Below are 23,027 nucleotides of genomic sequence, written 5' to 3' on the forward strand. Positions count from 1 at the left end.
GTTTTTTTTTTTTTTTTTTTTTACATTAGGACCGGCCTAATTTCATTGCCAGCTCCCAAGAACCGGGTCCATAGAATTAGAGGCCAAAGGAGTTCCCGGCTTCCCGCGAGCCTCGCCGTCTTACGGCTGTCAATAGCCGTACCGTGCCATTCTCGCGGTCGCGGGCAGCAGTTCACTTCACTGGAAGCAACCCCCGCCGGCACCGGAAGCGGAGCAGATCACCGTCGTCATAGAAGAATGAAGTTCAGGGCTTCGAACAAGCTCCCACTCTTCCCTCACCATCGCATGGCGCTCCACCATCTGCAGAACCAGCGCAGGTTCTTAACTTCGTTCTTCGCTAAGAAGGTCCACCAAGCAGCTCAAGCTCGCGCCTCCTTCAATGGCGGCGGCAGAGCCGATTCCAATGGTCAGCCAGCAGCCGTGACTGCCCCTGCAGTTGCCCCGGTCCTTTCTACTTATCTGTTGAAGCTTATATGCTCTGCGACTGTGTAACAGGTGGCTCTTATTTGGTTCCTGGTGCCACCGTTGCTACTATCCTCATGCTCGGAGCTCTCCACGCTCGTCGCCTCTACGAAGACAAAAAGGTAAAGATTGCTTGGTTTATGGAAATTTTGGGATAGATGGATTGCTGCATTTAGTGCGAATTGATCTTCTTAGTCATATCAGCGCATGATTATTGTCTCCTGGTCTCCCCTTGTTTCTTTTTCATCATGTTGACTGAATCTTTTAGCTTATTTCGTAATAGCGTTGACATATCTGGCTAGCTGTTGGAACTTGCTGTTCTATTGGTTGTGGTATCAAGCTCTGATTTTTTTTTGCCAAACATCACTTGGTTTGTACTTCCAGGTCCTTTCATCTCTTTTTTGTACTCTTTATCAGTGGTTCCCGTATATCGCTCGACTTTTGTGAGCAGTATGTCTAGTAATCAATTGCTGTTGCTTTCTGTATTTTGGATTGCAGCTCATTCCAATTTGAATTCTGTATTCGAGTTGTAAAACCTATAATGGGACCTTGTTTTTCATTAACCACTTGTTTGGATTGCGGGTAAGGCTTGGTTATGGAGCGTTATTATATAAATTTGCATAATAGCCCTCCGTAACTTGCAATCCATACAAAGGGTAAATGGGAAACTCAAATCCTGTAAAATTTCAGATAAATATACACTAATCTGGGTATGTGTCATTTCTAATAGATCAAAGGGACTACAATTCTTGCAGCAAATAAGATCCATTTTGAATTGGCAATTCAAATCTGACATTTTCTTTACTTGTCACTGTCTTGATGATAGGTTGAAGAGGCGCGGGAGAGGGGGGTTGAATTTGAGTTCCAACCGGATGTGAAAGTAATAGAACTGTTTCCATGACTTAATATGCTTTAATTACTTAATAGGCTTGTTTTTCATTCTGGCGCTTTCTATGCCTATTGTCTACTGCCGTAACATAACTAATTTGGCTGCTTTTAGGCATCGTTCTTGAGATTTCTACCTCTCCGAACAATTTCAAGATTTTGGGGTCATTTGACAAGCGTGGTATAATATTCATTCACTCAACACTTCTTAGCATATCAAATGCATGCTATCTTCTTCTTCTTCTTCTTCTTCCTGCCATACGTTGCTTGCATTTATTCATTCATGCTTTTTTGGTTTGGTTTGTTCTTCTAATTTTCAGTTTCTAAACATGTTCTCAGGAAGTTCCTGTCTGGCTGCGCCCTTACCTTTGCAGAGCATGGGCACGAGCATTCCACTCAAGTATGATACTTTACCTTTCCATTTTAAACTTTGTATCAAATGCTAAATGTTTGAACTTCAATGGTCAATTCAAATGCCTCTTGTATGGATATAAAGGTGGTCTGTATTTCAGACTTAGAAGAAGTGGCACTTCCGCTTGAGGAATATGCATCACTGCAAGAATTCTTTGTCCGTTCCTTAAAAGAAGGTTCGAGGCCCATTGACCCTGATCCAAAATGCCTGGTAACTAGTGACTTTTTTAATCTGCCTTAACTTGTAGCTTTTCCATCTGTTTGGTCCATATGATTTTCAATTATGCATTCTAAAGTATTGTTTTTTGCTGTGATTGTAGATAAGCCCAGTTGATGGAATTGTTCTTAGATTTGGAGAATTAAAGTCTACAGGGGCTATGATTGAACAAGTAAAGGGGTTTTCTTACTCAGTTGCTTCTCTTCTCGGAGCGAACTCTATCCTTCCTATGATGGCTGAGAGGACTCATAAAGAGGATGACTTAATAGATAATCCTCCGATAGAGCAGGGCAAGAAATCATGGTGGAGAGTGTCCTTGGCCTCACCCAGAGTTAGGGATCCGGTGCCAGGATGGTAATAGTTGTTTTTGAATTGGATTGCACCCACCTTAGATCTATTTTCAAAGAAGTATCGTTTTTAGAATTTCTATCCATGGAGAGGCATATTTCTCTACCTTTGGCATTTGTCTTTGGGTTTATGAACGTCTTTATTTTTTTAGAAAAAATTATGATGGGATTTTTTTTTGGTCAAATCTTGTCTCTTTAAAGCCAATCGTGAAAGAGCATGCCATCAGTTTTTAAGAGAAATATCTATGTTTCTAGCAATTTATTTTACATTTGGACCTGTCCTTTGATTTAATTAATATTCCATGTTCAGTTCTGTCCAATTATATAACATTATTTCTTGTTATCTGGCATGGTATGGGGATATGTTTTACTTAGAATCTCTATATTATGGCAGTCCAGTAAAAGGCCTCTTTTACTGCGTAATTTACTTGAAACCTGGAGACTATCATCGGATACATTCACCAGCTGATTGGAAAATCCTTGGCCGTCGACATTTTTCAGGTAAATCAATTAATTTATCTGCCAAGTTAACATTAGTTACCATACTTAAGCATTTCTTTTTTCTGTATTTACACCTCTGTTGGCAATTGTAAAGAAACTATCTTGGAAGTCAGGAATTAATGTAAAGGCATTTTAAAATTTTCAGGGCGTCTGTTTCCTCTTAATGAACGTGCTACAAGGACAATCAGAAACCTTTATGTGGAGAATGAAAGGGTAAATCTGCTCTTATTTTTCTTCTTTTATTTTTCGATGTTCATTCAATTAGTGGACCTTGCTTGACAGCAAATGTTGGGTTGTCAAGATTCTAATTCTGTTAGAGTGATAGTTTTGAGCCCATTGACAAAGCAGATGTAGTTCTGGTGAAATCTGATAGCTTGATATTGATAGTGGAAACTGGATGCTTTTGAGGACAAGCTAGAAATTTTCAGTGTCGCTATTTTTTTATTTTTTATTTTTTATTTTTGGCCACAGTGTCGCTATTGCAATTGTTGCTACTACAATTAGCAAAGTTTACTCTCTGACCCCTGAACATAAGACTAGCTAGTTTATAAACAGCTTCCATACACACAGTGGCTCCAAGAAATTTTCCTTTTCCTCTCTATTCCAGTTTAAATTGTTCCATTTACTGGCATCTTGGGTTAAGAGTAATATGTGCTATTAGATTTCTTTTTCTCTTCATTTTAAGTGTCTTTTGTTATAGACTAAACAGGAGAGCCTGACCCAAAAGACTAGTCTATTAGGTGGGAGAGCCCATTTAGTCTATAAACCCCACATCAATTGCCCATACAGTCAATGTAGGACAAGTCCCATACCTTCAATTGGTTCAGTCCATAACATTTGCCAAGAGTTTTTGACTAAGTCAATTACCATAGCTCTAATCAGCTGGGTGTTGATATTGTATTTGCTAATCTGCTGTTGGAGCTTGGAGCATGTAACTGCAACTGTGTTTGTGAGTTTTTTTTTTTTTAATTATGTACTTGCATCAGTGGATGTAATCTTTTAGAGTTTCTACAGGTTGTTCTTGAAGGTCTTTGGCAGCAAGGTTTTATGGGAATGGCTGCGATTGGTGCAACAAATATTGGATCAATTGAGGTTAGCAAATAAATGTTGAGTTCTGATGCCCTCTTTGTCGTTTCTCTAGAGTTTACCCCCTTGTAGCTATGGAATAATGATGGAAACGTTCTTTCTTATGAAAATCAAGCAAACACGTGCTCATAAAATACAAGTTGAAAAATATTGCATGTTCTCCACATGCTGTGGCACAAATTCTAGCAGCGTAGTTCTTGGTTTTCCCTGGAGTCACAACCAATCAATGCACATCTTAAAATGATCTCCAGATGTGGCCTCGAGTACAAGCCGTTCCATCATCGTCTAAACTTGGATTGATCAAATCACTCAGAGATCCTTAGCATCATAAAGATGAAGGTCTCAATTGACCATTAACTGTGTTTTGGGGTCCACCTCAGCTTTGGCGATGAAACTAACATTGTAGGATCTCTGTGCTTATCTACATCGGCTTTTCTACAGTTGAACTCTGTGGCTTCATCAGTTCATCTTCTCCTCATCTTTTCTTTCAGTAGATCCTTAAGTAGAAGAACTTAATTCCCACGGAAGCGAACTTAGACAGGTTACATAGAAGCATATTTAGAACCAGATTGGCATTAAAAAACTTGAGGACCTACTATCCAGAATTTCCTGATATCATATTTGGACGGTTGCCCTTTGCCATATCCTCGTGTAATTCTCCTGAGCAAAGTGGGAGAGGTGGGAAGCGAACATAGAGTATGCTTGTATCTCAAAATGTTTGACAGGACGCAGAAGATTGAAGATTGGTTGTACAGATGGCCCCAGTGCCCCATGCTATCAGGCAGTTAACGTGGTGCACTAAGATAGGCAAGATATCCAGAACAAGCTCTTAGTGAAAGGTCATGCAAGCTGTAGAAAATATAAAGCCACGGCATCTGAGAGGGCAGAAGTTAGGGCAGCAAAGCACAGAGAACATGCTGTGGCTAAGAGTAAAAAGTTCAAACTGAAAGGTCTTCCTTTGCCAGATCCGTTGCTCAAGCGGTTTAGATCCAGAGATACAGTCGATGGCCACTTAAATTCTAGATCTTTATGATTGTCGTATGCACCGTTGATTTGGTGCAAACCAAGATTGGGCCACATGTGTTCACCCTGGTGGGATACCTTGTTATTTTGCCCTTTTCAGGGTATAATACCTGCAAAACCACTAAAAATGCTGATTGTTCGGCTAATTTTAGAGAAAATCAGGTATTAGGCCTTATGGAGTGGATATTTTAGAACCACGAGCCAAAGGTAAGATACTGTTGGCCTTCAAAAATTGTGCTGGAATGGACTATTGTGCGAGTTATTGAGAAAACATAAGAGCCACTTGTGCTGCATTTTCTATATTGTCCATAGCTGAGGTTATTTATTGCTTCTATTCTAAGTGGGAGAAAAAAATTGCCTGTGGCAGCTTTATATCGAACCAGAGCTTCGAACAAACTGTCCAAAGAAGAAATTACTACAGTCAGAGCCTCCTGAGGAACGGTTTTACGAACCTGAAGGCGTCGAGATCACAGTCAAGAGAGGAGATGAGGTCAGAAATCATACTCTGTTTGTCTTGCTATTTTAGTTTCTATTGAGCAATCACAATAGATTTCCAGATTCTTGCTCAATAAGCAGACTGAGTGGGGGACTATCTTTTGCATTCATGCAATGATAAATTTTGGGTTGATTGTACTAGCTGAGAGTTATGACAGATCTCGTGCAAATAGTTATTTTGGGCTCTCTAATTCTTGCAGGTGGCTGCTTTCAACATGGGATCAACAGTTGTCCTCGTTTTCCAAGCTCCAACATCAGAGTCATCGGCAAAAGATGAATCATCCGGTTTCTCATTCTGTGTGAAGAAAGGGGAAAGGGTCCGAGTCGGGTCAGCCCTCGGGAGGTGGCATGAGACCAACTCTGAAGTTTGACTCAACGATCTTCACTGCGTTGTTGCCTTCTTTTGTCTGCAAGCAGCAGGGTTTTTGATTGGACAATTGAAGTTGCAATTAGCTTCGTGCTTTGTAATATTACTCAAATATCTGAGCCTGAATGTTAAACTTCACGGTTTCTTTCTTAGTCACAACGAAGAAATCGGCGAAGTTGCAACTGAGTATGAACTGTACAGGTAGTCCTTTGACAACAGTCAATTATTGTGATCGGTTAGATGCAAAAGTAGGTTTTCTTTTACCCGCTTTGGATATGAACTTTCCGTATGTTGGTGATAGGCATGTTTCCCTTCAAGTTTGGGTTTTGAGCAAGATTTTTCAAAAGTGTGCAGCTGACAGTAACTCTACATCGACTTGGACAGGTAACAGTATATCAGCTTCTCCAATCATCTCTTCATTATTTTCCCGCAAAAATTCGATCGAGAGAAAACTAAAATTGAAAAAAAGTGTTCATTCGCGCAAACGTCGCATGTCCCTGAAAGCGCAAGCTCAGAGACCCGATTGAAACCCAGAATTTGCACAGGGAAAGTTTCTGAAGAAAAAAGACAGCATTTGCCCAATTTCTGGAGGGGGTGACAGACGGAGCAAGGGAAGAAGTATCTATCACCAACGTCTACTTGACATAAATCCTGTCATTGAATGCTTCCACCAACTCGAAGAGACACAATTAAATTCTGCCTCAGAGGCTCGGCCCCGTTCTTCTTCTTCTTTCAAAAGGTAAGTGTGAGCACTAAATGTATATTACTCCACGAACTTTAGGTTCTATCAAAATTCGCAGTTTAGCAATATTCCCTTTCCAATACAAATTTTCGGGCCAGTCCCTACCCGCCGAGACTTCTGGCCGGTCCCATGTTATGTCTAAACTCTATTCTCTACGTAAATTCCCGCTACATTATTGCGCATAAGGATTGTCTTATCATGTCGTATCAGATACTGTCGAAAACTCTAGTGGTCCCTTGCAGCTCTCATCGCTCCATTGCATGGCAAGTAGAAATCCGTGTCAAAGGGCCGCATTAATGGCGACCATGTAGGAGGAGACTAGTACTGGTTCTTCCCTTGAGGCTTTGATTGGTAGTTAGTTCGTTCCCGGTGCAGAGCGATATATATTATTTAAACAGATGCGGAGAATGCGAGAGCTTTGAATACTGCGTGATGTTTAAAGAATGGACAGTTCGAGTGAATCCAAGACCAGAAGTGAAGAGTGTAATTCTGTGAAGAGAGACAATCAAGATTTTCTCCCGTCTTCATCGTCGTCTTTGTCACGCCACCACGTTCATACTCAGCACAGGCGCTCAAAGAGGTCGAGAAAACTCGAGTTCTCCGTTTTCCTTTTTTATCTCCTTTCGGAAAATGGAAAAGAAAGCTTGATGCATTGTATAAGTTTGTATTAGATAGCTCATGCTACATACGATTCTGTAAAATTTGTCCGATCCTGTACCTAGGCTAAAATGCAGGTTCTGGTTGTCTTAGTCGAAAAACTAAGCTGATCAAGTGCCGGGGCCAGAGCCATGATCAGGTTTCTGCTGCCCCGGTTGGCGTATTGATTCCTTGATAGTGGGATCAGGTTCGAGTTCGAGGAGATTGTTCTCAAAGGGTCTCTTCTCTTCCTAAGGAAGATCGAGTTGATGTTATCCATGTCCAGTATACGCTTCATTTCGCTATCTTGAGGAAGAATTCAAACAGAGATTGTTCTTATCGGGTCTCTTCTGTTCTTCCTCAATGAAGTTTCGGCTGACATGATTCATGTTCAACATACTGGTCATTTCATTTTTTCGAACTAAAAATTCAAAAAGCTTGAAACTTGCAAGAACCTGTGGATCCAAAGAGCTTATAGTGGAAATTGAAAAAGAATTGTGTAAAGTTACAAATCTCAAACGAACTAATTGGGAGTAGTCTGAGCTTATTAATTAATTTGTTCAAGCAATCTGCTATAGTAGAGCTTATAAACCTGTACGTTCTTTGAGAAATATCTGACCTTGACCCTTTTCTTTTTATGTTTCAGTGCTTCAGACCGGGATTTAGATGCGAAAGCAGATAGGTCATTGCATTCCAGAAAGGGCCAGAATGGGACAGCGGTAAGCTACAGGTTGAATTCGCGACAATCCTCACTGCAATAACACGAGGAACTTGAACGGTTTGCCTGAATTTAGTATTACTTTATAAGAATTGGGACTGATTAGTTCTGTACTTTCATCTCCACAGGTATCGCCACCTTCGACTTGGGCTCGTAAGGTTCAAAGTCCACTTCATGATCCTTTTGGTCATATCGGCAAAAACTCCGTTTCAAGTCAACGAGCCTCATTGGAGAAGGATGTAAGACTTCTATCATCCTGGAAAAAGGGTCTTGGATGGAGTCTTTCTCGGTTGTCACATCCAATTTGAGAGAGGATTTTCTTTTCACTTGTTCATAATTGGTTGCAGATTGAACAGCTGCAATCGCGTCTGCAGCAAGAAAAATCAATGCGGCTTGCGCTTGAGAGGGCAATGGGCCGAACCTCTAGTACTTTATCTCCTGGGCATCGACATGTTGCTTCAAAGGTAATCAAGCTTCGTGAACAGAGATATCTATTCGAGTAATTTGTCATCACGTGATCAATGAAAGAATTTACCACGCTGTTGGCTTTAGAATATGTACCCAATGTTTGGATCGTATGTCAGATGATTTTGCACTCGCTTTCTTCGATTTAATCTCATCAGTTTGTTAGTTAATATTTTCAGGTGATTTCCTAACCAAAAATCTTGATTGACCATGGTGACTCTTATTTTCCCTTCTTTACAGACGAAGGAGTTGATTACTGAAATCGAGCTGCTTGAAGAGGAGGTTGCCAACAGAGAACAACATGTCCTGTCTCTTTACCGGACCATCTTTGAGCAATGTGCGAGTCAGCCTTCTTCTCAGCAAAGCTCAGGAGTTGCATCTCCTGCCCACACTAAGAACATTCCCAGGAAGCATCCTAGCATCATATCGAGCGCATTTTGTTCCTCAAAGAATTTCCCACTACGACCTCTGCGGTCCCTTATCAGTTCGGACAACTCGGAAAAGAGAAGTCTGAGGAAGAATCATGCTCTGCCACTGAGTGCAAAGACTACAGAAGTTCACTGCGAGAAGCCTTATTCCAGCCCAAATAAGGTCGTATATAAGTCCTACATTTCTAAGTTCCGATCACATATCATAAGCGAATTGCATTTAACTATTATTATTTTTAGATCCCCGCCACAGAAAGGACTTCCATGCTAAGGACGCTGAAAGACCACCTTTATCAGTGCCCAAGCAAGTTGTCGGAGGAAATGGTCCGTTGTATGGTTGCAGTATACTGCTGGCTTCGAAGTACAACATCTATCGACCCGGCAAAAGATCGATCACCCTTATTGTCAAGATCATCAACTAATGTGGTTCTTCCGCGACGTGGTATTATTCAAGGAGAGCAATTTTGTTCTTCCAAATCAATGGTGGAGATTTCCTGGATTTCTACTGATAAGAGGCAATTCTCGCGTGCTTCTTATGCCATCAACAACTACCGGTCAGCATGAGGAAAACATATTGTGCTGAATTATTCACTGAACTCTTTTTCTTCCTTTTTATTTTGGCCTGCATTGTTCACTATTTCGCTTTCAGAATGTTAGTCGAGCAGCTGGAAAGGGTAAATGTTAGTCAGATGGAAGACAATGCCCGGACTGCATTTTGGATCAACGTGTACAACTCTCTCATAATGAATGTAAAGACCTTGGAACTGGTTCTCGAGTTAACTTACTAGCAAAGTCTCGGTTTATGGATTGAACTCTTTCATCTGGTTTTGCAGGGTTACTTAGCTTATGGAATCCCGAATGGCTCTTTGAGAAGGTTAGCGCTGTTCCACAAGGTAGTGCGCTTCTTTTCTTCTGCTAACAGTCCGGCGTTCTCCTTTTATCCACCTGAACCGAGGGTCGCGCTAGTAAAGGCAAATCCACTTTCAGCCCTTTCCTAGACAAACTAGTTAGGCAGCAGCTAAAGTAGTATTGCCTCACATAGACATGAAATGCGGGAATTTCTGCTGTCCTGGACATGCCACGGATTTCTTTGTATAATCAGATACTTTTGGAACTCTTACTTGGGATTGCCAATGGAATTGATGGGTGGCCTTGTATAGTGCAGGCTGCATACAATATTGGAGGTCACATAGTAAGCGCTAATGCAATAGAGCAATCGATATTCCGTTTCCACACTCCTCGAGTTGGATGGGTAAGATTCCCTATTTTCTCCTGAAGGATGGAGATGAGTTATTCTGTACTGCAATATCACGAAAGTTCCTTCTTTATATATATCCACTGAAACTTCTGTTCTGCTGCGGAGTGAATTCAGTGGCTCGAAACTATTGTATCCGCGGCCCTGAGGAAGAGATCGGGAGAAGAAAGGCAAATAATCAGCTCAAAATTCGGCCTTCCAAGTGGCCAACCCCTTGTTTGCTTTGCTCTTTGCACAGGAGCTGTTTCCGATCCCGCGGTAACCTCTTAAACATTTGCCACAATCTTCTTAGAAAAATCTTGTCAGTACTTACGAGCTCTCTTGTTTTGAGAATCATAAACACCGGTTTCTTTCCCCAGCTTACTTAGTTCGTTTGACTAAAGTTTACATAAGTTGCATCTCATGAGAGTATTACTTGCGGAAAATCTAGCTGAAGGTCTATACGGCCCTGAATCTTAAAGAGGAGCTGGAGTCGGCGAGGAGGGATTTCCTGCAAGCGAATGTTGTCGTGAAGAAATCAAAGGTATTCCTGCCTAAAGTGATCGAGAGGTTTGCCAGAGAGGCCTCCATTAGGCCGGATGATCTCCTCAGTTGGGTTATCGAGAATGCTGATAGGAAACTCCACGAAATGATGACCAAATGTATTGATGGCAAGATTAACCGTAAGAAAGCGTCTCAGATCATTGAGTGGCTCCCTTACTGCTCGAGGTTCCAGTACGTCTTCTCCAAGGACTTGACAGAAAAGCCTTGGTGGGTGTGAGGTCCGCGTAAATGATCGGAGGGAACTCTCGGGCATAACATGGATCATTTTCACAACGCTAGGAGTCATTATCCGGCCCAAGATGTTTGAAGGATCCAACTGATCAAGCAGGACCGTACACGAGTTAGTGATTGTCTGTCTGAACAGAAAGGCTCTTGTTGTAAAAAATGACCTTTGTTTCATTAAAGAGAATTTGACTGTCACTGTTAACAGTTTTGTTCTCCCATTAGCCGGTTGCATATACGGTCGATAGATCAGAACTTTCTCGATCGAATGCCGTATTTGCTTTCAGGGAAAGCCTGGCTTCGTGTCATTTGCTACATTAGTGATCCCGTAGTTTGTGTTTTTAATATTATCATGGGTCGCGGAGAGCAGCTTAATTAGAAACCTCTCGCCTAGTGTCTGTCGTTGCCGTTGCTAGGCGCCTACCGATACCTTCTTTGTGAACCACCTTCCCTCGACGAGAATTATGAATGTCCTTGGCCTACTTGATTTAGCATCGAATTAAACTTGATTCATGATATGCTTTTAGTGAATTTGCAATGGAATATGTTGAAGTCCACCGAGTGGAAGCTCAATTTGCCATCGAGATTCTTTAAGGAAACTCCAGAAATAGTCACCCGCCAACATGTAAAATGTTGGAGGGAAATAAGAAAAAGGAAAAAGAGGAAATGAAACAGCTGACTCGGTTCGATTAATTGTTACATGCTACTGGGCTGTGATCATGTTCATCTCACAGCTACTTAATCACCGTCAATCAAACTCAAAAAAATATTCAATAAGTATCCATTCACTTTAAATGAATATGATCTATTAAAACACTTATAAGTGAGAATGTGTGAGCTTAATTTTTCACTTTCAAACATTTTTATTGAATATTATAAATTCAAATGATTGAGCAACCTCACTCAATATTTGTCATCAAACTCACCTTCCATTTCCCCCGCCCCGGCACCGGGGACGCCGGTGATTCGTCCGCTGTGAGACAAGAAACATCACAGCCGGTAACACAGTTCTCCCTCCAGATACTTTCTTACCGCGCATCAGAGAGGGCCACGTGTCATCCTCCTCGTTCTGATCCGTCTGATTTGAGCTATTCGCAGATGCCCCACCTTTCGAAATTCGATCAGAATCACATATTTTTGGTGCGCCCTCCCTAGAGGCAACGAAGCTCTCTCTCTCTCTCTCTCTATCTCTCCTTCTCTCTCTGTCTGTAGCTGAGAAAGCAATAGCAAACCACCAACAAACTCTCAGTCCTCTGTCCCTCTTCTCCTATCTCGCTCGTCGGAACCCTAACTCGATCTGCTGACGACTCTGTAATTCCGGTGAGTTCCTCTACCACTCGGGCGGGATGACTTGTTAGCTCTTCTAGGGTTTAGTCACTGTGTTGCTGATGTCTGGGGGTTTCTGTGGAGCAGTAGATGACTACACGATTGGGGAAGAGCTAAGGTCGAACCGGCTGGACCTCGTCACCGAATGGAGGGAGGTAGCGTCTCTAGACTTACTTACTCTGGTATTGTTCATTTCCACCACTACTTCCATTTCTAGCTGAACAATTGAATATTAAGCCCGCTCTTTTGTGTGACATAACTGCTAGAGCTCGTTCTTGATTAGGGCTTTTGCTTGCTTAGTTCAGAAATGATTGGTCCACCTTGAGAAAGTAATGGTTTTGATGCTTGTCTCTGCACATGAGCTGAGAAAGACATCGTTAGAACTGAAGATGCTAAGTTTAGGAACTGTGCATATGATATTCCTTCCTCGCTTTATATTTGGACCTCCTCCTTGTTAGGATGGGATATATTTGGGACTATTGCCTTCTTCCAAAGTCTGCATTACTCCGTTTCATGGGGATTGGGTTGAATCCTGGATTTTGCCTATTCTTTCTGTTTCGCATAAGCTTCTATGATTTGCCTTCCTTATCGATGGCATTGTTGCGTTTTAGAAATGGGTTCTTGTTACCAATTGGTTGCCTTGATAGATTTTTGAAATATTATATTAGATTAGATATATTAATGGAATTGATACTCGCTCTTTCTTTTTCTCTCTCTGTCGCTCTCTCCCCCTCAGGTGTACACCCATGGATTATGATGAAAATGATTTCCAAAACCAGAATCATCATTTAGCTGGTGACGGTAATAACAAGTTTCCTCCAGTATTAAATCCATATGCTCTTCCCAAGTTTGATTTTGATGACAGCCTTCCAGGCCATTTGAGGTTTGACAGTCTAGTTGAAACGGAGGGTTTTCTGGGAATTGAAAATAACGAAGATAATCGGTGGATTGAGGATTTCTCTCGAGGAAGTTGTGGAATTGATTTTACTAAAAGTGCAGCAGATTCGTGCTCAATATCTAGGTGTAACAATGTCTGGTCTGAGGCGACCTCCTCAGAATCAGTTGAAATGCTACTAAAATCTGTTGGGCATGAAGAAACTGTTCCGAGGCAAAACGTTGCTGAGGTGTCAGATGCATTTGATGAACTGGGTTGCTTAACAAAAAGAATGGAGCCCGATGTTAGACCCGATGCAATCTTCACCAAGATCGGTGATGTTGGAGACTTACAACCTGCAGTTGCCCCAGAAGAGGTTCCAGAAGACTCTTCTGGGTTGAAAAATGATATGGGGGCGGATCAGTCCCGTGTTGAAGTTAGTTTACAAGACCATGGTGAATCTGTTGAAAAGGATTCCACTAACATAGATCTCGATACAGGTGGAAAGTTGGGCTTGTCGGCTGAGGGATATCTATTCGATGGTGAGACAAGCATTAATGTTTCTGGAAGAGATGTTGGTGATGTGGTCATTGACTCTGCAAAAAATGATGCAAAAGAAGATATCACTTGTTCAGAAGTTAAGGTTGATGATGCTACGAGGGATAGTGGCAATATCGCTGTCAAGGATAACTTAAAGACCCAAGAGGATCCACATCCAACCAGTGATGCATCTATTAAGGATGAAAATAATTTACGGAAAGATAACGACTTGCTTAGCAAGGAGCTGCTTGCTTTAGAAAATGAAAAGAAAGTGAATATTCAGAACTCTGGTGGTGATACGCAGAATGTGGGTAGTGATGAAATGAATCGGCAGAATTCAAATATTAATGCAGTTGAAAGTATAACTCCCCGTCTGGATGCACCCTTGGACTCTACTGTGGAAGGTATCAAGGAGGGAAATGCTGGAAGAACTGTTTTTTGTACTGTGGTGGAAACCTCGGTCCTCGAGGTGGATACTGGCTCAGCGACAGTTCAAGAAAGTGTGGAGGAAGCATGTGGTGGGACTACCATACAGGCCTGCATACATCAAAATGCCCCTCTTAAAGATGCAGGCAGTACTGATCAGTTAAATGAAAATGTGCATATGGAGTCTCAGATTGTATTGGAAGCTGACAAAGATATTGACGGTCATCCATTGGAAGTAGTCAATTCTGAGCGGGGTATTGATTCTTGTCCACAAAGAGATCACGTTGAGGAGAAGGATAAGTCTGTAGATGACCAATTGGTTGGTGGAGAAATAGAGGGCAACTCTATGGTATCTTCATATTCTGCGGAAGTTAAAGCCGGCAATTTTGATGCTGATACAAGCAGGACTCGCAACTCTGTTGAAGCGCAGATGGATAATGTTGGAGCTGATACCATTGGAAACTCCAAAGTTCAAGATTCAGTGAAGGATACAAATGTTGAAAATCGAGGATTATCTTCTTCTCAAACTGGAACAACGGAAGCAAGAGATGTGAATGGTCGGGGTGACACTCCTAATCCTTGCTCAGTACCTGTTTCTCAAGAGGAGAGCATAGTGTTGCTTCCTGCTTTGGGCAATAAGGATGGCACGATTGGTGTCCCTGTTGTTACGGACAAGGGTTTTGGCGTGCCATCTGTCAGCGAATCAGGTATATTATGACCCTTTATTGTTCAGTAAAAAAAGTAGCAAGTATAATTTTCTTTAATATGGGTTATAAAATATTCCCCTAGAAAACTGGAGCACCAGTATTTCTTAGACTCATCTTTACCTGGCATTATAAAATTTTTTTCCTACAAAAGTTGAGCATCAGTTTGGTTCAGTAAGCAGTTCTTTTTATGCTTTCAGGCAATAATCAAGATGTCATTGCTGACCATGAAGAAGTTCATATATCGGCAGAAGTTGTTCTTCGGTCTACCCACTTGGATGACAGAAATGATGCTGAAGTTGAGGCTAGCAGAGGAGATCTGCCAGCTCACCTTTCAGAGTCCAATGCGGCAGTTGCGCAAGGTTCTCACTCTGAACTTGTGGAGACTGCACGCGGAGCTTTCAATGACCAGTCACCGCCACCAGACACATCTATTCCTGAATGCACACCTGTAGCAGAAACTGGCAATCCAGAAAGCCTTTGCGAGTCTCAAGCAGCAGAAATGGGAGTCACTCTTGACGGCAGTAGTACTATGGAACTGACTGTAAATCTCATGGATGTGACAAGCAAAGGTGACAGTTCTGCTGAAGCCGCAATTACTCCTGAAAGACCTGCAATTTCGACCCCACAAGAAAAATGTGAAATGGAATCCAAAGTATCAGGTAATCAATTTACTCTTTTTGCTTCTATGAGATTCCATTGGTCTTTAATAAAATAATATATGACAAATGGCCCAGGTTGGCGTGGCCTAAAGCAACAGCTAAAAGCCTAAAAGTTGTTTTTGCAGAAGGATTCCATGAGGGAATTTCTAATGCCTAGTCCCTTGTCTGTGCTTTGAGTTGCATAAATTTTATCATTTCTTTCATTTATTTTGTTCTGACCAGTCGACTTTCTCTGTAGGTGATGCATCAAAACCTCTTGAAAGCACTGTAGTCTCGGCAGGTCGCCTACCTGAAGGTCAACTAATGTCAAAGGAACCTGAAGATGGACGAGATTGTCATAATTCTGATCAAACAAATTCTGACACTCGGGTTACTAGTGGAACTAGTAGTCTTTCTGTGAGTGGAAAGGAGAAAGGAGGTTCTGAGATCCCCAGAGTTCAGGATGTTGGAATCATTGGATCTGAAGAGAGCAGTGGCAAAGGTGGGCCAGGTGTTCCGGGTCCAAAACAAAATGATGCTCCGAAAGCTGAGAAGAGCTCCGCTGTTAAGGTAGTTGCTCAAGCTTCCAAGATATGGTGTACCTTTTTATACTCTTGAAAATTTTATTATAATTTCAGCAAACTTTCTCACTCGGCAAAGTTGCATATTTATTATTTGTTCAGTGTTTGTTGACGATTTTATCATTCTGCACGCCCTCGCTTGTGGATAACTATTATTGAAATTTGATAGGGTTTTAGCAGGGTTAGTCATAGTTACTTAACATCTCATGCTTACGTTTTGGTTTTTGTTCACTGTTTTGTGATGAAGATTGTGGAGGCACCTCCTCCAACGGCTGCACCAGTCCAGACAGCATCTCGAGTTCAGCGTAGTGGAAAGCGAGGAAGTCCTCAAACTGCCGATAAAGAAAATAAAAGTTCTAAAGGTACTCCAGATCGTAAACCTAGGAGAGCATCCACTAAGTCAGCAGGGAGGGAAAGTGCAAAGAAGGGAAACTCGGTGAAAGAAGCACGTCCTTTGGAACAGTCGGAACTGGTGGTCAAATCAATCAATGTGTCCTTAGGTCCTCCTGGGATGTATCAGCTTGTTCAGCCAAAGGAGATCCTACACCATGGACAGATAGAAGGCCTTGGTACCAAACCCTTTGGTGCTCTTACGACTCCTCCATCTAGTCTGCCTGATTTGAACTCTTCAGCTTTCCCTTCTGTGGTTTTTCAGCAACCTTTCAACGATATGCAACAAGTGCAGCTGCGTGCACAGATCCTTGTCTATGGATCTTTAATGTGAGCCTCGTTTTGTGTAGATTTTCACACATATGTATTTGTATCATAATGGTGTGGTCATGTGGTTTAAATTCTAGCTTTTCATGGGTCTCCTATGAATGGGTTTGGCATGCTTTCCTTAATCTTGGGTCCTTGTTTGTCGTTTTGTGCCTAGATCTAAGGCGTGTTCCTCTATATCAGGCTAATTTTATGTTATGAATCTATTGCTGCAGTTCAAGGTTAGTTCCAGAGGAGTTGCACATGGTATCAGCATTTGGGGGACCTGGTTAGTCTTTCAGTTAGTTCTTTAGTATCAATTTAACCTTGCATGATCAAATAAAATGGTGTGCACATATTTATGGAGGTTTTTTATTTTTACTGTCGCAGATGGTGGTCGAAGCTTGTGGGAGAAGGCGTGGCAGACATGTAAAGCTAGAACGAGGGTACAAACACCTCATCAGATCAATCTTGAGACCCCAACTTCGTCTCGATCAGGTGCCTCTTCTTGACATAGGCTGTTAGTTTACTATCTAACTATACGTGCCTCTAATTTGGGCATTCACATTGAATTATACAGGAGACTTGGCTTCTGATCCAGCATCTAAGCAGAGTAAGGTAACTCCATCACCTGCTGCCCGTGCTAGTACAAGTGGAACACCTACACCTAGCATAAATCCAATGATACCTCTTTCATCACCCCTCTGGAGTCTTCCTACACCTTCGCTTGATGCTCTGCAATCCAGTGGCTTGCCTCGAGGTGTTGTTGTGGATTACCAGCCTGCGTTTCCCAAATTGGCGCCACATCAAACTCAACCAATACTAAGTTATGTTGGGCAAAATACCAGTTGGATGTCTCAGACACCTTTTCGTGGTCCTTGGGCTGCTGCTCCACAGAATCCTGCACTCAACACGAGTATTCGCTTTCCATCCGTGGCCACTGAATCTGTTCAGTTAACTCCAGTAAGGGAGTCATCTTTGGCATTTTCTTCTGGCATGAAACATACTCCTCCTGGTCCTTCAGCACAAGGAGGGGGTCCTCCTGGTGCTACTGTGGGGGTCTCTCCTGCCGTTGACTTGGCAAAGGTGATAATGCAATCTGATCAATCTGGTGATCCAAAGTCAAAGAAACGAAAGAAAGGTCCACCATCTGAGGATCGAAGCAGGATCAATTTGCAATCTCAATCACACGCTGAGAAGTTATTAATTCCTGCTGCGACTAGCATTCCTTCTGCATCTGTTACTGCTACAACCCCTGCTAGTTTTCAATCTAAAGGCACCACACTGGAATTCAATGCGGTAGTGTCTCCTACACCCTCCACAGCTCTTGACAAAGAAGCAGATCAGGGTAAAAAGAAGCCTGTGTTATCAGAGGAGGCCATTGGTAAAGTGAAGGAAGCGATGCAGCAAGCTGAGAATGCAGCTGCTCTTGCAGCCTCTGCAGTTAGTCATAGCGAAGAAGTATGGAATGAGTTGGATAAGAAGAATATATCTGGCTCAGTATCAGCATCGGAAGCTAAACTTGCTTCTGCAGCTGTTGCAATAGCAGCTGCTGCTGCTGTTGCAAAAGCTGCAGCTGCGGCTGCCAATGTCGCATCAAATGCTGCTTTGCAGGCAAAAGCAATGGCTGATGAAGCATTAAGCAGTGATCCTGATCCAAGTGAAGGCAATTCACGGGGTGTTATTTGGTCAAACAGTTCGAGTTCAATCATCTTTGCTGCTAAGGAGGCTGCTAGAAGAAGGGTTGAAGCCGCTTCAGCTGCAGCATTACGAGCTGAAAATCTGGACATAGTTGTGAAAGCTGCTGAGTTGGCCGCAGAAGCCATATCACAGGCTGGAAAAGTTGTTACAATGGGCGACCCTTTGTCTTTGAGTAAACTAGCTGAAGCTGGTCCGGAGGGCTTCTGGAAATTGCCTCAATTCTCTTCAGAACAAGCATCTATGGTACGTGATGCTAATGTGGAGCAAGCAAATAATGAGAATCTTGTAGCAGGTTCCATTGGCTTGAAGAAAAGCTCTGAGGGACCAGCAGATAATTGTGCAGCTCATTCTAATCAGCATGTGCCGTCAAATGTATCTAAAGATATTCTCAGGAATCCTATGGAAGATCAGGTGAGGTTGATAGTTGGCCTCTCAGGTTCTGTTTCCCCTGGTGATAAAGATCGGATGGGCGAAAAGTTAGCTAACACGTCTGATGCTACCGAGATTACTGGTGTAAATCCTGAATCTCAATCTGGATTGAGATCTCAGGACATTGGAGTACAGGGAGAGTCCAACAAGGCTGCAGGTGCCAAAAAAGACTATGGCATTCAGGAGGGATCCCGCGTGGAGGTATCATTTGGGGCTTCTTCTGTAGCATGCAAATGAGGATATTTTTCTTTGTTTCTGACGTGGGGAATGAGAGATGTAGTGGCAGCATGCCTTGAAAAGATGGGGCTTGAAAGTTCTCTCTTGTTGAGTGTCCGGCTTATGTTGCTTTCTTGTTCATGGCTAGGTTTTCAAAGATGAAGATGGATATAAAGGGGCATGGTTTGCGGCTGATGTAATGAGCTTGAAGGATGGGAAAGCCTCTGTGTGTTACACTGAGCTTCCATCAATTGAAGGTAAAGAAACCTATCAGTACTCTGAAGGAGGTGGAGATGCTTAAAAATCTTTGAACAATTGGTTTTAGTTGATTCCAAATCATTATGAAGAAATTTTGCCATCATGCACTTTTGCAGACTTAGTGGCATCTCATGATCATGCTGATGGATAGTGAGGCATAGATTTGGCCCCTAATGCATTGAATAGAGATCTCCTGAGTATTCAGTTCAGGATTGAAAAAAGAATGGAGTTGAAAATTGATGTTGTTCTTTTTTGTTGTCAAAATGATCATGCCTAGTATCTAGATATCGTCAAGGTTTTTTATAGTGTAAATAATGAACTTCATTCATTGATTTTCTTTTTAAATTTATTATGTTCTCAGGCTCAGGGAAGCTACAGGAGTGGGTGGATCTCGAAGGTGCAGGAGATAAGGCACCAAGAATACGTATTCCCCATCCTATGACAGCTGTTCAACTTGATGGATCAAAAAAGAGACGTAGAGCAGCGATGGGGTCTTTCACATGTTCTGTTGGAGACAAAGTTGATGCTTGGATCGAAGACAGGTAAGCAGTTAACTTGTTCATTACCCTCTCATTAGGATGCTAATTTTAATTGCTGGAAGAAATGGTCTAATGTTTTTGAGACAGCAAAGTTGCACACATAGGTATGGAATCCTAGTAATTCCAAGCAGTGAAGAATTATTTAGATTGTTTGGTTTGATCCTTAGAGTCAGCTCTTGGATCAGAGATGAAATTTACATAACAAAAAATAGAAGAAAATTCTTAAGTTATTATGGAACCATGTGGTTCTCTTTATTCTCTCCTATACAGGAGCCTGTCACTTAAATAATATGTTTACAAAAGTAATTGCACAAAAACATTATTTTTACTGCAGTGACAAGACAACTGAAATAATAGGCAAGATCTCGCAGACACTTACTGAGACCCAAAAAAAAAAAAAGGCTTGTTAGAGTGCTGAAGTTGTGATTTTGGTAGAGATGAATCTTTCTGCATCCTCTGCTTGAATATTTTTGACAAAATTCTCTCACTTCTACATTTTTGACCTTCTGCGCTCTTCTTGACTTGCCGCTTGCTATATCTTTACCTTTATTGATTTTTGCTCTGTAAATTGGTTCTCAGCTGGTGGGAAGGAGTTGTGACTGAGAAGAAAGATGAAACTTCTGTGATGGTTCAGTTACCCGGTATTGCCCATTCCTCTGTTATATCATTTCCTCTGATTTGCACCACTGCCCTGCTAAAAATTCTGAGCATCAATCTTTGTATGCAGTTCTTGGAGAAACCTCAGTCGTCAGAACCTGGCATCTTCGGCCTTCTCTCATTTGGATGGATGGGAAATGGATTGAATGGTCGAGCACGAGAGAGGATGATCGCTCCCATCACGAGGTGCTTTCCCCTGTTCTGCCTTGTTATTCAGCTCTGTTTCTGATATTTTTCTGAGGTTGCTTATGGAGCTGATTGTGGGCCCATAAGTACTCCACAAGCCTATTGCTTGCGCAAGTTTAGGCCTCTTTGTGGAACCCCTTTGGGTGTCCACTCTGGGTTGGATAAGAGGGCGGGCTTGCGAACCTGAGACATGTTGCCACTCCACACTCCTATAATCTATCCACCAACCTCTGGAAGTTCTCGTTGTAACTTCGCTCGTCTTTTTTTGTGTTTTTTATGAAATAATTCTAAAATGTGCTATGCAGGGTGACACGCCAAAGGAAAAGCGAGCTAAGCTGGGGAGTTCAGGAAGGCAAGCAAAAGGGAAGGGTAAAGCATTGAAGACTGTCGAGGTTCAGGACTCTGACAAAACTGATGGTTCAAAATTGTTGGATCTTTCTGTTAAAGAAAAAGTTTTTAACATTGGAAAAAGCAACAAGGATGAGGGCAAGCCTGACCCTCCTAGAACCATCCGTTCTGGCTTAAGAAAGCAAGGCCCAGGAGTAATTTTTGGAGTCCCAAAGCCCGGAAAAAAGAGGAAGTTCATGGAGGTTAGCAAACATTATGTTGAGGACCAAAGCAATAACAAGGCCGAAGTAAGTGACTCAGTCAAACTTGCGAACTACTTGATGCCTCGAGGAAGTGGACCTCGTGGGCTGAAAAATGCTCCTAGAACTGATGTGAGGGGAAAAGAGAAGGGAAAAGAAGACACTGAATCAAAGACAAAGGTTCCTGCAACAGTAAGATCACGAGGTCTCTCTGGAAGAACGGTTTCTCAAAGAAATGGTTCGAAAATTTCTGTTTCTGCCCCTGGTGATACCTCAGTCACCGATCGCGGCGGGAAGATTAAGGATCCTTCGGGTCATGTTGGAAAGCACAATTCCATGGGAGCTGGATCATTTTCCAGCAGCGAGGCAGCAACCGGGGGCTCATTCTCTTTTTCCTCTCAAGCTCCTTCAGATGTCACCACTTCTAGGAAAATCTCTGCTCCTAAATCTGATTCTATGAATAAAGAGAAACCTGCTTCTACCAGTGGAAGATTGGCCAGGATCGAGGAGGACAAGAGTGTGAACAGTAATTCAGAGGCTGAGCCTCGGAGATCGAATCGTCGAATACAACCTACATCGAGAGTAAGTCCTGCATCCCATTACACTCACGCTGATCATCCAGTTCATTTGATTAGAGCTCACTTGGAATGGCAAATAGCAAGTTCTTTTAACATAAACTACTCACTGTTTCTCTGCTTGTGGTAGCTCTTGGAGGGTTTGCAGAGTTCGTTGATCATCTCAAAAGGTCCATCCAGTACGCATGACAAAGGCCATAGAAGTGCTCGCAGTGGTGCCAAGGGTGAGACACTATCCGACTAGGCGATCCTATTATTATTCTCCAGTTGAGCCATTTGTTGTTTCAAATTATGAAAATTTTTAAGGGTACGATTCTGGCAGGGAATAATTAAATCACTGATGAGGCCTTGGCTTGGTGTTAGACGAAGCTGTGTATTTATGAGGGGTAGAGACAGAGCTGGGAATGGTACATTCTTTGCTTTCCCTGGAGCACCGTGAAATTCTCTCGAAGTCAGTTTAGATGTGGATACTGATTTTCAGTTTAGCGCCTTCTCTTAATATTTTGACTTTTGCAGCTGCTGTTTCTTGAAAGGTTTCTAGTACTCTGTTAGTGGTAGGGCTGTATATGGCAAACTTCTCCTGTAAGTTGGGGCTTCGAATGAATTGTAGAAATGACTTCCATGGATGATCGGTCGGTCGGTCGGTCATATTCTGATTGCCTTTATTATTTATAAGCTTTGATAGAAAGGTCCAGTGTCAATAATGGAGCCTGACGAGCCCCGGCATCCGTATCGCTCAATGATCTTTCTAGGTGTAGGCTACCACGGGCTAGTATTTATTTTGGTAAAAAGTAAATGACAGGGCCTCTGTAAGCTAACAGCATGGATGGACCAGGCTAGGCCTAAGGCTTGTCCCAAGAGTTCCACATAATTTAATCGGGTCCTGACAGCTGGGTGTTCGGCCCAGAATGTATCACGGGTCGGGCTTCATTACGATCCAGATCAAATCGGCGGCACTCATGGGCTTGCTTTGGAAAGGGCCAATCATGCGATGATCTGGGCCTTGACAATGGGAGTCCAGCCAACGATATACTTACTACGCCGACGGTCATGGGCCTCCTTCGCAATTTAGGAGAGCCCATGTAATTAATGGGTTAGGCCAAGGAAGGCCGGTCTTCCCCGGCGGTGGTGCCGTGACTAAGCCCAACCGAAGCTTTAGCGTAAACTAAGCAACCGCAGGTCCTGGGCTATTACATGATGAGTAAGTTCGCGCGATGATTCCCAAGGGCTGTCAGTGCTCCGAAATTTCTAAAACGATTGGGTATTTACCATTACCATATATGCCTGG

At 42.4% G+C, this 23,027-nt stretch overlaps 3 protein-coding genes across 12 annotated transcripts; all 3 read left to right on the forward strand.

The window, feature by feature from the left end:
* Window positions 1-88: 88 nt before the first annotated feature.
* Window positions 89-6,064, forward strand: LOC116204662 (phosphatidylserine decarboxylase proenzyme 1, mitochondrial). The gene is made up of 12 exons (XM_031536855.1): window positions 89-406; window positions 496-584; window positions 1,289-1,342; window positions 1,463-1,528; window positions 1,687-1,747; window positions 1,860-1,969; window positions 2,079-2,329; window positions 2,717-2,823; window positions 2,969-3,036; window positions 3,838-3,915; window positions 5,300-5,422; window positions 5,628-6,064. Exons 1-12 carry the CDS (start codon window positions 238-240, stop codon window positions 5,796-5,798), a joined length of 1,347 nt encoding a protein of 448 aa, XP_031392715.1. The 5' UTR covers window positions 89-237; the 3' UTR covers window positions 5,799-6,064.
* A 331-nt stretch (window positions 6,065-6,395) lies between these two features.
* Window positions 6,396-11,095, forward strand: LOC116204661. Of its 2 annotated transcripts, XM_031536854.1 has the most exons (12): window positions 6,396-6,533; window positions 6,747-7,116; window positions 7,819-7,891; window positions 8,019-8,129; window positions 8,238-8,354; window positions 8,596-8,946; window positions 9,024-9,337; window positions 9,433-9,532; window positions 9,617-9,676; window positions 9,949-10,035; window positions 10,156-10,296; window positions 10,469-11,095. In XM_031536854.1, the coding sequence occupies exons 2-12, from the start codon at window positions 6,980-6,982 to the stop codon at window positions 10,796-10,798; spliced, it is 1,821 nt and encodes a 606-aa protein (XP_031392714.1). In that variant the 5' UTR covers window positions 6,396-6,533; window positions 6,747-6,979; the 3' UTR covers window positions 10,799-11,095. The 2 variants fall into 2 exon arrangements, with proteins under 2 accessions (XP_031392714.1, XP_031392713.1); XM_031536853.1 differs by lacking the exon at window positions 6,396-6,533 and having other exon boundaries at window positions 6,567-7,116.
* An 844-nt stretch (window positions 11,096-11,939) lies between these two features.
* On the forward strand, window positions 11,940-22,427 carry LOC116205406. Of its 9 annotated transcripts, none has more exons than XM_031538014.1 (17): window positions 11,940-12,123; window positions 12,217-12,311; window positions 12,866-12,930; window positions 13,003-14,676; window positions 14,874-15,335; window positions 15,574-15,884; window positions 16,143-16,615; window positions 16,828-16,880; window positions 16,982-17,089; window positions 17,172-18,922; window positions 19,086-19,194; window positions 19,557-19,737; window positions 20,314-20,375; window positions 20,462-20,577; window positions 20,883-21,746; window positions 21,870-21,963; window positions 22,046-22,427. In XM_031538014.1, the coding sequence occupies exons 3-17, from the start codon at window positions 12,876-12,878 to the stop codon at window positions 22,066-22,068; spliced, it is 6,336 nt and encodes a 2,111-aa protein (XP_031393874.1). In that variant the 5' UTR covers window positions 11,940-12,123; window positions 12,217-12,311; window positions 12,866-12,875; the 3' UTR covers window positions 22,069-22,427. The 9 variants fall into 9 exon arrangements, with proteins under 9 accessions (XP_031393874.1, XP_031393875.1, XP_031393869.1 ...); XM_031538015.1 differs by having other exon boundaries at window positions 12,217-12,284; XM_031538016.1 differs by having other exon boundaries at window positions 11,941-12,123; window positions 13,504-14,676.
* Window positions 22,428-23,027: the final 600 nt, after the last annotated feature.

The sequence above is a fragment of the Punica granatum genome, chromosome 4, assembly GCF_007655135.1.
Source record: "Punica granatum isolate Tunisia-2019 chromosome 4, ASM765513v2, whole genome shotgun sequence".
NCBI classification, from domain to species: domain Eukaryota; kingdom Viridiplantae; phylum Streptophyta; class Magnoliopsida; order Myrtales; family Lythraceae; genus Punica; species Punica granatum.

Bases quoted from the DNA above. Each gene is read 5' to 3' on its own strand.
- LOC116205406 (XM_031538009.1), top strand. From the start codon at position 12,876: ATGGATTATGATGAAAATGATTTCCAAAACCAGAATCATCATTTAGCT. The intron at 17,090-17,171 runs GTGCCTCTTCTT...TGAATTATACAG, and splicing joins CCCAACTTCGTCTCGATCAG to GAGACTTGGCTTCTGATCCA. The intron at 21,964-22,045 runs GTGAGACACTAT...AAAATTTTTAAG, and splicing joins TGCTCGCAGTGGTGCCAAGG to GGTACGATTCTGGCAGGGAA.
- LOC116204662 (XM_031536855.1), top strand. From the start codon at position 238: ATGAAGTTCAGGGCTTCGAACAAGCTCCCACTCTTCCCTCACCATCGC. The intron at 1,343-1,462 runs GTAATAGAACTG...GGCTGCTTTTAG, and splicing joins AGTTCCAACCGGATGTGAAA to GCATCGTTCTTGAGATTTCT. The intron at 3,037-3,837 runs GTAAATCTGCTC...GAGTTTCTACAG, and splicing joins TTTATGTGGAGAATGAAAGG to GTTGTTCTTGAAGGTCTTTG.
- LOC116204661 (XM_031536854.1), top strand. From the start codon at position 6,980: ATGGACAGTTCGAGTGAATCCAAGACCAGAAGTGAAGAGTGTAATTCT. The intron at 8,947-9,023 runs GTCGTATATAAG...TATTATTTTTAG, and splicing joins CTTATTCCAGCCCAAATAAG to ATCCCCGCCACAGAAAGGAC. The intron at 10,036-10,155 runs GTAAGATTCCCT...GAGTGAATTCAG, and splicing joins ACACTCCTCGAGTTGGATGG to TGGCTCGAAACTATTGTATC.